The sequence below is a fragment of the Choristoneura fumiferana genome, chromosome 6 (assembly GCF_025370935.1).
Source record: "Choristoneura fumiferana chromosome 6, NRCan_CFum_1, whole genome shotgun sequence".
NCBI classification, from domain to species: Eukaryota; Metazoa; Arthropoda; class Insecta; order Lepidoptera; family Tortricidae; genus Choristoneura; species Choristoneura fumiferana.
In genome coordinates, this window is record NC_133477.1 from 11489557 (window position 1) to 11503079 (window position 13523).

The 13523-nt window shown below is 35.4% G+C and overlaps 1 protein-coding gene across 3 annotated transcripts in view; it reads right to left on the bottom strand.

Moving 5' to 3' along the window:
- Positions 1-5728: 5728 nt before the first annotated feature.
- The window catches only part of LOC141429065 (sodium-dependent nutrient amino acid transporter 1-like), a 32710-nt gene continuing 24915 nt past the window's right edge, over positions 5729-13523 (bottom strand). For all 3 annotated transcript variants that reach the window (XM_074089235.1, XM_074089234.1, XM_074089236.1), the window contains 5 exons: positions 12564-12740; positions 10962-11061; positions 8373-8549; positions 6724-6818; positions 5729-5980 (listed from right to left, as the gene is read on the bottom strand). In XM_074089235.1, the coding sequence (XP_073945336.1) occupies positions 5807-5980; positions 6724-6818; positions 8373-8549; positions 10962-11061; positions 12564-12740 (723 nt within the window). In that variant the 3' untranslated portion in view covers positions 5729-5806. The remainder of the gene's footprint in view (positions 5981-6723; positions 6819-8372; positions 8550-10961; positions 11062-12563; positions 12741-13523) is intronic.

Consider the following 13523-nt stretch of genomic DNA (forward strand, 5'->3'; position numbering starts at 1 on the left):
CAGTCGCGATAACAATACTTCTGGTAGCGCTACACTTTGATATTCTATGTATTCAGGTTTCAGTCGTCAAGTCTCCGTTGCTCAAATGATAAACGAAACAGCATTTTTCTTTAATTTTCACGAATGCTTGACTTTGACTCTATAGCATAGTTATCTATCTATCTTCTATAGGTATCTCTATATACATATAATAAATATTTAACAAGCTGGTGTGGCAACCTGTACATGGGAAATATTCGAGATAAACTGTTACTAGGCATATTTATTAGCGCCCAACCGCGTTAATTTTCAGACTTTGCTAATGACGACATTTTGCTAAATATTTAAAATGTGGGTTTCTCTAATGTTTACACATAATTTCATAACAAAATTGGGCTTATACTCACGGGATCAACTAAGTATATAATAATATACCTAATAACAAATATGATACGCGATTAATTAACTGAATTTCGACCAGATCCGATTCTATATTTTGTATGACGTTTAAAAATAATCTATTTTTATTAAATCTAAAATCGATGCCATGGTTCCTTAGTACAGATTTTGCCATCTCTTATTGTTTGTGACTTCTCCATACTTACCCATTTAGATTGATCATTCTGTAGTTATACTATACTTGACTCTTTCATGAAAAGATTACCTCAATCAAACAGACAAGATAATAAAAAAAATGTGACAATGTTTTCATCGGGAGCGTCCGAAGAGATATAACTATAAAATATCTAATATATAACAGCAGAAATGGCAGAAACTGCCAAAGCAGGAAAATACAGTGGTCTCGCTGCCGAATATAATTTTGTACCTTTCAGCGTCGAGACCCTTGGTCCGTGGGGCCCTATATATATATATATATATATATATATATATATATATATATATTATATATATATATATAAACAACGTTATACCTTACAAAATTAGATATTTTAAAATTATACTTTTCGTTCATTATATCCAGTGAACGTTATACTAAACGAGTTTATTATATTGAGCGTATATATTATGAATATTATATAATAAGTTCTTATATCTCGTATTACTTACCCGTTTTCAATCATGTTTGGAGTCATATGTGTATTTTGTCTCTTTTGCTCACGATATTAGGTACAAAGTAATGCCATGACCATCTAATCTGACGCAAATCGCGGGATATTATGTGTGTTGTGTAATAGGTAGGTATCGGTTATACGTTACACATTAAGGCTGCATTACCACCAGAGATGTGCGAGGACGCATTGCGAGGAAGTGTTTGTCATGGACCAATAGAATCGTTTCATTTACCTATCCACGCTCTGTTGAGCTGGTTCCACTAGAGCTGCGCTGAGCGAGGATAGATAAATGAAGCGACTATTGGTACTTGATAAACACATTCCTCGAAAGGCATTCTCACACATCTCTGGTGGAAACATAGCCTAATTATGGCGTCAGTTCCTTACATATTCTGGTCAGAATGACGACAGAATTATCGTGTAACTTTCTCGGACTGAAGGTCTGACGTTATGGCTTCATGAAAATTAAATGTTTACAACAATATTCGTCAATCCACCTATGAAACACAGAAAACCAGAAAATAAAATAAAAAAATTAAGATTGGTTAAAAAAAACAAAATAACAAAAAAACAGTAAAAGTAACAAAAATTTGGAATTGAAATAAAAAATACAAAAAGATTCCAAAAACCAATCTTAGGTCATATAACCTTACGAGGCGGGAGTAAAGTGAATACTTTAGTCCCAAGGGAATAAAAGTAATTAATTTTTTAATATACTTCGAGTGACAGATAAACTCAAACAGCCAGTACTTGCTTAGTTTTTGGCATAAAATAAGATTGTATGTGGACCATTTTCACGACGAAAATATGTTACGTTCTTACAGCCTTATTCATAAAAATCCTTAATTGAGGTTTGATCGGTCTGTTACTTAGCAGACTGATTAAGCTTGTTAGACGGTTGTCAAGAAGTATGATTCATAAACGCTTGCTAGCAGTCTGCTAGTTGTTGAGCTGCTGATAGACGGATTAGACGCGTTATGTTGGCCACCTTGACAAATCAGAGACAAAAAATGGCCTAATCGATAATTAAAAAAAAATTGACAGCAGTGACAGCAAATTACCAGGAAAATAAAATAAAAAGCGAGATGTTTGTTTTCCCGCCATTTCCGATCCGCATGTTTATGTTGTGCAAAAAGCCATAATTATGTTAATCATCCTTATTTTTTTTTCATATTTATTGTTAATATATTGTTGCTAATTTAGAGGATTTTTAAATAGAAATTCCTGAAAATAAATTTTTATGTTTTTTTTTTAATCTGCGTAGCCCTGCCTTCACTATAAATATCTTCGGTAACTATGGTTTTTTGCTCTAGTCAAAGTCAGCTGTTCAAACTTGTGGCGGCCATTTTGTGACTTAGCAGAGAGATAAAGGAGGGTCTACGGTCCCCTAACTTTAGCAGAGCCTTGATCGACTGATTAGCGCTAACAGACGTTTATGAATCATGTTTTTTAGCATCGGGCCTTCAAGGAGCCTTCAAGGAGGCTCTAACTTTTTATGAATAAGGCTGTTAGTCTACGTGGTCCTTAGTTCTATGCTTTTTCCGCATAGAAGGTAGCGCCATTCTATTTATTCTAGTTTGTGTATGGACCATTTCGCCGATGCGATTTTGTTATATCTGTGTCTGGTTGGAAAAAAATACTTACCGCGAAAACTTTGAAATTGTTGTAGAGCGTAAATCATAAACGATTAAAACAAATTGATTATTCTCACAATACCGTCAAGTGACAGTGACGTCAAAATTATGATGTCGAGCAAAGAGCAAACGACATAATTGATAATGATAATCTTTTGCCGCCGAAATCTAGAAAGATTTAGTTAAAAACCTATGAAAGTTTTCACCTCGAGACTAAAAGTCAAAAAGTCGGATAAATAGATACCCTCGCTAAAGCTAAACCACGTCGGGTATATATTGGCTTTTTTTAGTCCCTTGATAAAAATATACTATTATGTTAAATAAATAAAAAATAAATTATGTTTCAGTTTTTAACATAAATATACCTATTTGAATTTAGATTTCATAAATTATCTAATTATTTATCTATTGCACGTCATTCATATAGGTACGATACGTATGGGTAGGTACAAAACATAGATATAGTATAGACGTACTAATAGGTTGTACAATGTTGTTTAGCATTCATTCTCACATGAATATAGTTACATCAGTTAATGCTTTTTGGGTATTGGGTATACTAACAGTCATAGATACTAGACAATGGGTAATGCATAAATACATACGTGTATTCAGAAGTAGACATAGGTAATATGTCTACTTATTTGTATTCAGATATTGCCAAAAGTTGATCTGCATTACTTATCATGACTTGTTGATAATAACACAATGAGTTGGTAAATGAATACTTACATTCGCACATTGCGCGTAATTACATCAGGTAAGTTACGCACTTATAGGTACATGTATCTCAATATCAAATCATGATTTTAAAGTTCCGATCGTCCCATGCTTTAATCAAAACCAAGCATCAGAGTAGGTACACGTGATGAGCAAAATAAAGAAAATATGAAAGCACAATATGGTATTTATTTTTCACAAAGAAGTGGAAACCCAACATCGGGAACAATTATAATTAATGGCGCATTAATAGGTAATTAGAATTAGTCTTACAATAAAACTCGTTCCATTGGAGCATGGGTACGATTGTTTAGATCATAGTTTAGATAGTCTAGTCTAGTTTTAATTGTTTTTTACAAATCATGCAGTATTTATGCCTTATGATTGATGGCGTCACGACTATTAAAAATGAAGAAAAAAAAGTAGATGTACAACAAGTGCATAAAACATGCCATGGTTTCCGGTTGTCTGTTCTCCTTTAGCGGTCGCATTTCTCAATCGGTTCTAGTAAAGTTTTGAGAACAGGCCATTAGGCATATAATATTTTTTTGACAACTCGCTACTGGCCAGAGGCTGCGCACGATCGGGACAGATGGCATGCTCTCGTTACGGAGGCCAAGACCCTCTTTGGGTCCCTGAGCCAAATTAGTTAATTAGTTAGTTAGTCTTAGTTTTTTTTTCCAAAAAGGCGGAGCTCTAGGCTGAGGTTTGAAAACGTAAAAAACTGAAGCTTAACAACGTCGTTCGCAGTCATGGATGGGTGACCGCTGACCATCTTTTTATTTTTCTTTCCATCTCCTTACAAAGTAGGTAAGTACCTATCTATGAATATCCAGTGTGTGCTATGAATAGCAAACTTGAGTATTTGATAGACGGATAACAAAGTGATCCTATAGGGGTCCGTGTTCGTCGTCGACTGAGGTCCTTACAGTAGGTAGAGTCGCGACGTCCGTAACTGACAGCTTAGTTAGACTAACTAGTTAATAACTAGTATATATATTTTTTATTGGTGCGATAGGTTATGTACCAATCGCACCAATAAAAAATTGCCAGCAGGAAGTCTAGTTCATGGATGTATGTTGATTCAGGGTAAATTAGTATCTTTATCTTATCTAATAACTAGCTGTTGCCCGCGACTCCGTCCGCGTAGTATTCATTTATCGATATCCCGCGGGAACTATGCAATTTTCCGAGACAAAAACTATCCTATGTCCTTCCCCGGGACTCGAACTGTATACCGAATTTCATCTAAATCGGTTCAGCGGTTTAAACGTAATTGAGTAACAAACATCCAAACCTCCAAACATCTTCACACACTTTCACATTTATAATATTAGTAGGATAATAAATAAAGCAGGCCTTTTTCGTAATTGCACTAATTATATCGTCATTTAGACACCACCATGAGTGATAATGATAACGGATATGTTGACGAGATCGACATCTTTGTTGAATAAAGTACTATAATAGTGATAACACCTGATAGCATTATCTATAATAGCCTCCCTGCATCCTTGAATTAAAGCTCGTCGTCCCGAGGTTCGTTTTAATTATATTTGTTTTCCTTTACACGTGGCTTTGCTCGCGTGAACCATTAGAACTGGCAGTTGAATTAAAATGTAATCTTCAAAATTACAAAATCTACTTGGCATAGAGAACACCCGCGCAAAATTTTATAATTTTAGACTTAGAAGTTTAGATTTTGTGATTAACATAGTCTATTTAATAAACCGATCCGGTGAGAATATCGAGATAAAAATGTGTTTTATGTGTTATCCCATAGATACAGCTATCTACATAACAATGAGCGGGAATAAACCGCACCATACTTAAATCTCTATTTTATAGATCTTTAGGTACCTACTTAGAGTGACTAAGGCCAAATCAATAGATCGAGGAACAGCTCTACATTAAGTAGGTACTTATGCCGCGAGAAATAACTGAAATGGCATACATTTTGAAACAGATCACAGGAAACTGAAAAACATTTGTGTAATCTGATCACTTTTTTGACATTTAATGACTCTTTAAATGTATAATACAAAAATAACAAAACAAAGCGTTAGACTATTTTTATAGACATTCCCTTTGCAAGATTTGATTTAACATAGTTTAATCCATACAAATATCATAAATGCGAAAGTGTGTATGTCTGTCAGCTACCTTTTCACGCTTTAACCTCTTAACCAATTTTGATAAAATTTGGTAAACACAAGAAAGTTTTTATCCCGGAATATCTCTTAGTTTCCGCGGGATAGCGATAAACGAATTCATCGCAGACGGAGTTAAATAAATAAGATGGTAAATAAAAATGATCAGAACTCAAACATGTAGGTATTTTATTTGTCATTTAGGCTAAAGTATGTACAATAAATAAATTATTCTATGTTACATTATATATTAATCAAATGTTCTATAGCCGCCTGTTAAACTCAAGCCGAAGTGCTTGAGCTTCGACGTAGTCCGTTTTTCCCGCTCTGCCTTCGCGTCCATTTTGAACAACTCCCACTCTCGCTTCGTCGCAATGTTGCGCGGCCCCCACGAAGACTTGGCTTTGAATGCTTGTTTGAAGGTCTGGAATCACATGAAAAGTTAAAATTTTGCTTGAATCGAAGCTCAAGAGTAACTGGGCCTGTGCAAACTGCGCGAACCATAATAAAATAAACTGTGCCTGTGCGGAGATATACAGTGTGTTACCGGCAGCCAGGTTTTTTTTAAGGAAGGTTAAAGTAACGTATATCTGTAAAATTACCATGACATTAATTTAATTAATAAACTAAAATTCAGACTGTTAACTTTCTAACTAAATTATAACTGCCAGCAATGCACAGCAAAGTTGTTGTTGTTTCTTTAAAAAAATATGGCTCTGCCCATCGGAGGACAATTTTGCCAGTGTCTAGTAGTTTTTGCCGTTGTACGGTAAAAAAATTCTAGAAAACGAAATATGAGAGGTAATGGTGGATGAACGATGACCGGATCCAGCAAGGTAAATTGATAAGTAAATGTAAATGACAGCCAACAGATACGTACTTTGATTATTACTCACAAATTTTTAATTAGCCCCCCCCGTATTGACATTTAGCCATTATTTTATTCAATTGTTTTCTTAGCGTTTTTCTCTTGACGAGCTTTGAAGTGTTTAGACACAAAATACTTTACTTAATTTTTTTTTCCTCGTAATGTGATAAAAGTCATTGTGTGTATCACGGGCAGTAAGGAGATTATAAAATCGAGTAATAGGCTCTCGCTAGTCTCCCTTCTTACGGCCCTCAATGCTTAATATACTATTCTTGCTCTTGCCCATTCTTGATACTCACCCTAATAAAGTTTCCAGTTTTGTTTTTGTACATTGTCACAGCAAGGAATAATGGAACGAATGCAATTCCCAAGAAGAGCATCATGTATCCCGATACTGAAAGAGAATAAAACATGTATAAATCCAAGATTAATTAATATTAAATAAGAATGTATACTATCTAAGGTACTCTTGTAGACTAAAATAATAAACGTAGTATTAAAAAAAGTAAAGACCAAGAGTTAACGCTGCTTTAGGTGTTAATAAAATAGTATCTAGCACAGGTGAAATACGGCTCTCCCATACAGAGATTGAACTCCAGGGATTTTACTTGTCATTTTACCCATCGATATCGTATTCATTAAAATGTGCAATCGCCTATAATCTAGATCGATGCCCAAGCCGATGCGGGGTAGGTACAGTATTATTTAATCTATGCAGCGTCACTGATCAAGCGTCCTTGGATAAACATAATAACTTGATTCAACTTTGTAAGCTATCTGTTGGTAATAGGAGATACAGGAGATATAAAAGCATTGAATATCGCCAAAAACTGTCTTTCTTACATACACGGAACCCTTCGTCATGCGTGGCGCTTCACGTATTACCTACTTACTTGGCAACATTTGAAAGTGAATTAAAAATAGAAAGAGAAAAGTTTTTTAACTCTTTGAGTACCAACTATACCATACCTGCTTCGCAATTAAAATACTACAGTGGGGATAATGATTGATTATATGATTAAGATAATTACTTAGTACTAGCATTACCTACTTCTGATCAAGTACCTACTCATTGTTATCCTTTTTTATGGAAAAACTTAACTAGATAATAATCTTTAGAATTTTATCTGAACTTAAATTAATTAAGCTCTATGTCATTGCGTACTCGTACGTAGCTCATAAATTTTGTAACATTTTGTAGAACATTATGTGTATTGCCAACTAACCGCTATACTGCGGGTGTGTCCACCGAGCAATATACCGAAAATTGCGTCGCGCAATGTTGATGCAGGGTCGTGTCGTTTTTACCCGACTGCCCGAAGGAGGATTATGTTTTTCGAGTGTATGTATGTATGTCCATTTCTTTGGTCTTTGCTGCAGCCTAAACGGCTAGACCGATTTTAACATATGAGGTATCATTGGATTCGTCATAACTGTCGGAGTGACATAGGCTATATAATATTTCAATATGGCGTCTGCGAAAAAAAATATGGCGTAGGAATTACAAAAAATATTTTGTATTGTAACAATATGGCTATCAAATGAAAGCTAATAATTAGCCCATTTTATAAATATATATCGGTTATACATCTACTGTTTTCATATAAACATCAAAAAAGTGTAAAATAAAACATTAAATTTAAAAATCAAAAAATCCGACTGCCATAACTAAAAGGAAGAAAATAAGCCTAGTGGTCTAGAACTTTGTTAAGTAGCTTATTTAAAGTTCAACAGTCGGGACCCATTTAAATCGTGACGCTCAAAAGCTCTTAGTAATTAGTCACGACTGTTGAACTTTAAAAATTAGCTACTTAACAAAGTTCTACACCACTAGGCTTATTTTCTTCCTTTTAGTTATGGCAGTCGGGTTTTTGATTTTTAAATTTAATGTTTTATTTATGTCCAATTGGTTAACTATTACCTACACCTATATTCTGCCAATGCTTACCGTAACCTGCCATAGGATAAGGTTCCCCTCCAAACAGCAGGGTGTCAAAGGAGATGAGTGCGTAAATGAACACCACCAACATCATCGCTGGGGTGATGAGACCCCAGCACCAGCGCCAGTACATTGAGGTCCTGATGCCCAACATGAACTCGATGTCTAAGCAGACGTTCTCCAAGCCTGTGACCAAAATACTGAATTAACTTCACATAAAATAACGTGAGTTTTAAGATTATTATGTAGATAAAACAAATCATAATAATACTTAATTATGCGTTTCTAAAGTTAACCTTATTCTTATTTTCTAAAGTTAACCTTCAAAGAGTTTCGTTACGAGTTTTGCAATTTTTAATTACCTAGACAGCACAAACACATTTACTATAGGTACCATCAGCCAACTATGTGGTCTACCACCCTAGAGTTGATAATTGTTTGCATGTCAAAAAACAATAATGCGAATAGACGTATCTGTCAATTTGAAAGTTCGACTTTAGCGACATATTCATTTGATAGGAACTTGTTTGAAAATTGATAGACCACTTGTGCTGATGGTACCTTGATAAGTTCGTACGTGACACTCGGTGAAACCCTGTCGTACGGAGCCTCTGATGCCTTTATCTAAATCTGATTTTTTTTGATAAGTGCAGCAAATGCTGACTGCGACATGGTTCTACCGTGTGTCACGTACACGAACGAACCTGGCAAGGTATAAGAAATACAACCATCTACCTGAAAGTATTTACTAAAAACCGGTCAAGAGCATGTCGGGCCATACTCAGTGCAGGGTACCGTAGTCCCCACCTTGACTTAACTTTGCCTTAGAAATATTTTTTTACAAAAATTTAAAAACTGCTTAACTGATTAAGTTGAAAATAATTTTCCTAGAGAGTTTTTATTAAGCTTAACTTCCGTGTTTTTTTCATATTTTTAGACGTGCGGTTCGGCATTTTTAAAACTTTCGGAGTGAATGTCTCCAAAAATATTCATTTTATCAAAAAATGGTTTTTTCACTTCTCATGCTCTAAAAGTAGGTCAATATAGCCTTACGAGCCGGGAGTAAAGTGAGTACTTTAGTCCCTAGGGAGTAAAAGTATTTTTATTTTTATTTTGCTCGCTAAAGCTCGTGTGGCTAACCACCTCGGGTATATATTGGCTTATTTTAGTCCCTCGATAAAACATGTATTATTGAAAACCCCTATTCATTTTTAAATAGGTAGGTACCTCAATACACCACAACATAGGGTGAAAGTGAAAAAAAAATTACAGCTTTCTAGTACTAACGATCTCTGAGCTTAGCCGCGGACAGACAGACAGACATGGCGAAACTGTAAGGGTTCCTAGTGGACTACGGAACCCTAAAAAAGGTACACGGACATCGCCAAAGGTATAGCGAAGTATAATTTGGAACCTTTAAAAAAATTATACCTATACATAAAATATTTAAAAAGGTATAGCTTTAATTTAAGTGCAGTCATTGATTGTTAATTTAAGAGTGATTTCATTTTAATTTTGTTATTAAATTCTTATTATATCCATATTTTCTAGATTTTTAAAAATAATGGTTCTTAAAAAACGTTTTGTTTTTAATGTATTTACGTAGAGAAACGTAGGCATTTCCGGCTACTGTTCGATGCGCGCTCATGGTGTTTCGATTATACAAAGAACCAAAAGCCCACGCGACGAATTCATGGTAATGATTAAGCAAAACCTTATCAAATTTAGTCCAAAACTTCATAGACTTATGGATTAATTACCTTCATTATGATACCGTATCGTGCAAGTCTGAAGATAATAATAGAATCTGGCGAGATCTACAAGTGATATGCAAAACAAGCGAATTGTCTTTGAAAGACAGATAGTTAGCTATTGACCGTATTCGATTTTCTTTTCCTGCACAAAGTTTTCACCTGCAGAGATTCAGAGCTTAACTTCAAGAAAGGTGCACCTAATTAATTTTAATTTCTTTATCATGAATATTAGATATTATTTAAATTTATTTACATGGTGACATTTTGAACGTGAACCAAAATTAGATAGTGTTCCATGCTCAGTTAATGCTGGACAATATTGCATTATAATGATTGACTCATTTATTAAAATTTGTTGGATTAAAGTTGCGGTTTTCACACATTGAAATCGTGATTTAATTTGAACAATGTATGGAAACCGCAATTTTTTTCAGACTATTTTCAGCAAATGGGTTAATGCATTATAGTCCAGCATTAACTACTATTTATTTATTTATTTTTATTCGACTGGATGGAAAACGAGCAAGTGGGTCTCCTGATGGTAAGAGATCACCACCGCCCATAAACATCTGCAACACCAGTGGTATTGAAGATGCGTTGCCAACCTAGAAGCCTAAGATGGTATGCCTCAAGTGCCAGTATTTTCACCGGCTGTCTTACTCTCCACGCCGAAACACAACAGTGCGAGCACTACTGCTTCACGGCAGGATTAGCGAGTAAGATGGTGGTAGCAATCCGGGCGGACGGATAAACTGAGCATGAAACACTAATTTTAGGTCACGTTCAAAATTTCAGCCTGTATATTAAAAATTAAAATATATGATTAAAGTATTAAATTATTTACCGTAGATCCACATTACTCCTATTATTTCCGTGATACCGCAGAAGAGTATCAAGAATGTACCGCCAAAATAGTCCACCAGGTCGAGTATCCATTGGCCACCCTGTAAGAAACTTGATGGTTAGACTTAAGCGCATGGAGGATTTGTGGGCTCTTCAACAAGGGCAAGTGGGATAAAATAAGTATCCCACTAGTCCGCACTCTTTTCCCAGTTGAGAATAGCCGGATTCTCTACGCGGATTTGGTCTGCGCCAGTTCCAAGTGAATGTAACCCGCATCTCATCACGTGTCCATGCCTGAACATTATTTTTTGATTAGTGGCGAAGTGCCCATAGCTTCCTGGAACCCATTTTTTTTCTAACAGGTGTATTGTAGGGCGTTTGAAAATTATATTAGGTAAAAATCTGTGTATTTCTACAGAACTAAGTAAGTACAGCTAAAATTAAAGGTTCTGCTAAACGACGATCCAGTTTCGTAACAAGAACAAGAGTAATTTCAGTTGTACTTCTCTGCTAAATTACTGCAGTCGCCACCTATTATGGTATAAAAGTCCATTAACGTCTCAGATTTTAATGTCCAGGCCCGGCACAGGCAGGGCACTGTAGTATGGGTGGGTATAGTAGATTATTCAACGAGAGACCAAAAGCATCAATTTCATATAGTATAATTTGACCCAGCCTGACGAGGGTACTGGAACTTCGAGTTTGAAATTGTCACTTTACCTAAGCTAAGCACTAAAATGACGGAATAAAAAAAAGTATAAGATACAATATGTGTCCACAAAGGCACTTAAAAAAAGGAATACATGGCTTGGTTTTTGGCTCAAGCAAATTAATTTCTGATTATTTTCTTCTTCAACGTAAGTTGTTTTTAAGCCAGACTCAACCAGGTATTTTTTTTAAACAGGGTAAAGTTAACGAAATAAATTGTATGAGTCATAAAATACTACTCAAATTCAAAGATTTCGCAGGAAAAATTCATCGCAGGAAGCCATGACCAAAGAAGTTCCCCCTTCCCACCATCATGGGGTACTTTAGCGGTCCGGGATCGTGCTTATGTCTAAAACACACATTAAGAGTGAAATCAGACGAGCGTAATTTTTCGAGTTGTGAGTCGCATATTTTCGGTCTCGTAATTATGATTCATAATTGTCTTTATCTTTGGTTCATAGTTCATAGTTGTACCTATATATATATATAAGGCCTTTTAAAAAAAATACTTTTCTTTCAAATGTATTTAATTTTTTCACACAAAATTTTATGGATCAGTTTTGCCGCGCCCATACTAAGTGAATGAAAAAAACGTCACAAAACTGTCATTTTTTTTGGGACATTTTATTAATCTATCGGAATTGATTGTGATTTTGATTATGACTCATAATGAGTAGGAAAAAAACCATATTTTTTCCAAAAGTGAAAAAAAGAAAGGTTTTTTTTAAAAAACGCCGTATATTGGTGTACTACTCATTCTGAGTCGTCAGAATTTTGTATAAAACCCAATACATCATAAATTACGCAACTCACAACTCAAAAAATTACGCTCATCTGGCTTCACCCTAACGTGGCAATAGTTCATCTCACATCATAGATTTATTACGTAACTCACCGGGGTCACATAGACCAGTCCGATACCAAAGCCGGCCGTACAACAGAAGGCCGACATGAAGATGGTTTTCACGCGCGGGAAAGCGTCCAGCATGACAGTGTTGACGGCGGACAGTAGAGCCACGCCGGAGCCTATTCCGAGCACTGACATCATCAGGAAGAACAGGACTGAGAACAGCTGCGAACCAAAAGGAGATATTTATACCGTCAGCGCTAGCATAAGTAATACAAAATATGGATTTTGTTATTTAAACAATTTTTATTAATTACATGTTGTGAACGTTATTAAAGTATACCTAGATAAAATGTTGTATATCTCGTGGGAGTAGAACACTGCCGGACAGTCTGTCCGCAGTACTAGAAAGCTGTAATTTGGCATGAATATACATATCAGTCACGCCGAAAGTGGTAAAATAAAAGAACAAAAATATATATTTTGGGTACCATAGGGGGCTACTAAGAGGGAGGGGGGGGGTTTCTAAGACTATTTTTCGATTCAGTGATCTGTTTGCGTAATATTCAACTTTAAAGTGCAAATTTTCATTAAAATCGAGCGTCCCCCCTCTAAAATCTGTTGGGTGGAAAAATTTGAAAAAATTGAGGATAGTAGTAAGTATAAAATTTGCTAGGCAAATTATAACGGCTAAGATTGATTGAGAATTATTAGTAGTTTAAGAGTAAATAGCAGCCTAAGTTACAAAATACACCTAAACTTGGAAGATTCCGTACATATAATACGAAATCCTTAGAAAAATATTACTTAATTTTTTCGTGATGGCTACGGCTATCTTGGGCGTGACCGACACACTCTTGGCAGGTTTTTTGTCAGAGTCGTAGCACAAAGCACTTATGGCTTCTTTTTTTTCTCTTCTATTTTTCTGTTTAAAAAAAATTGGCAACCCTATATAGGTACGCGTACTCAGGGCTTCCTTTGGTCATTGACTACACTCCGTTTACCGCA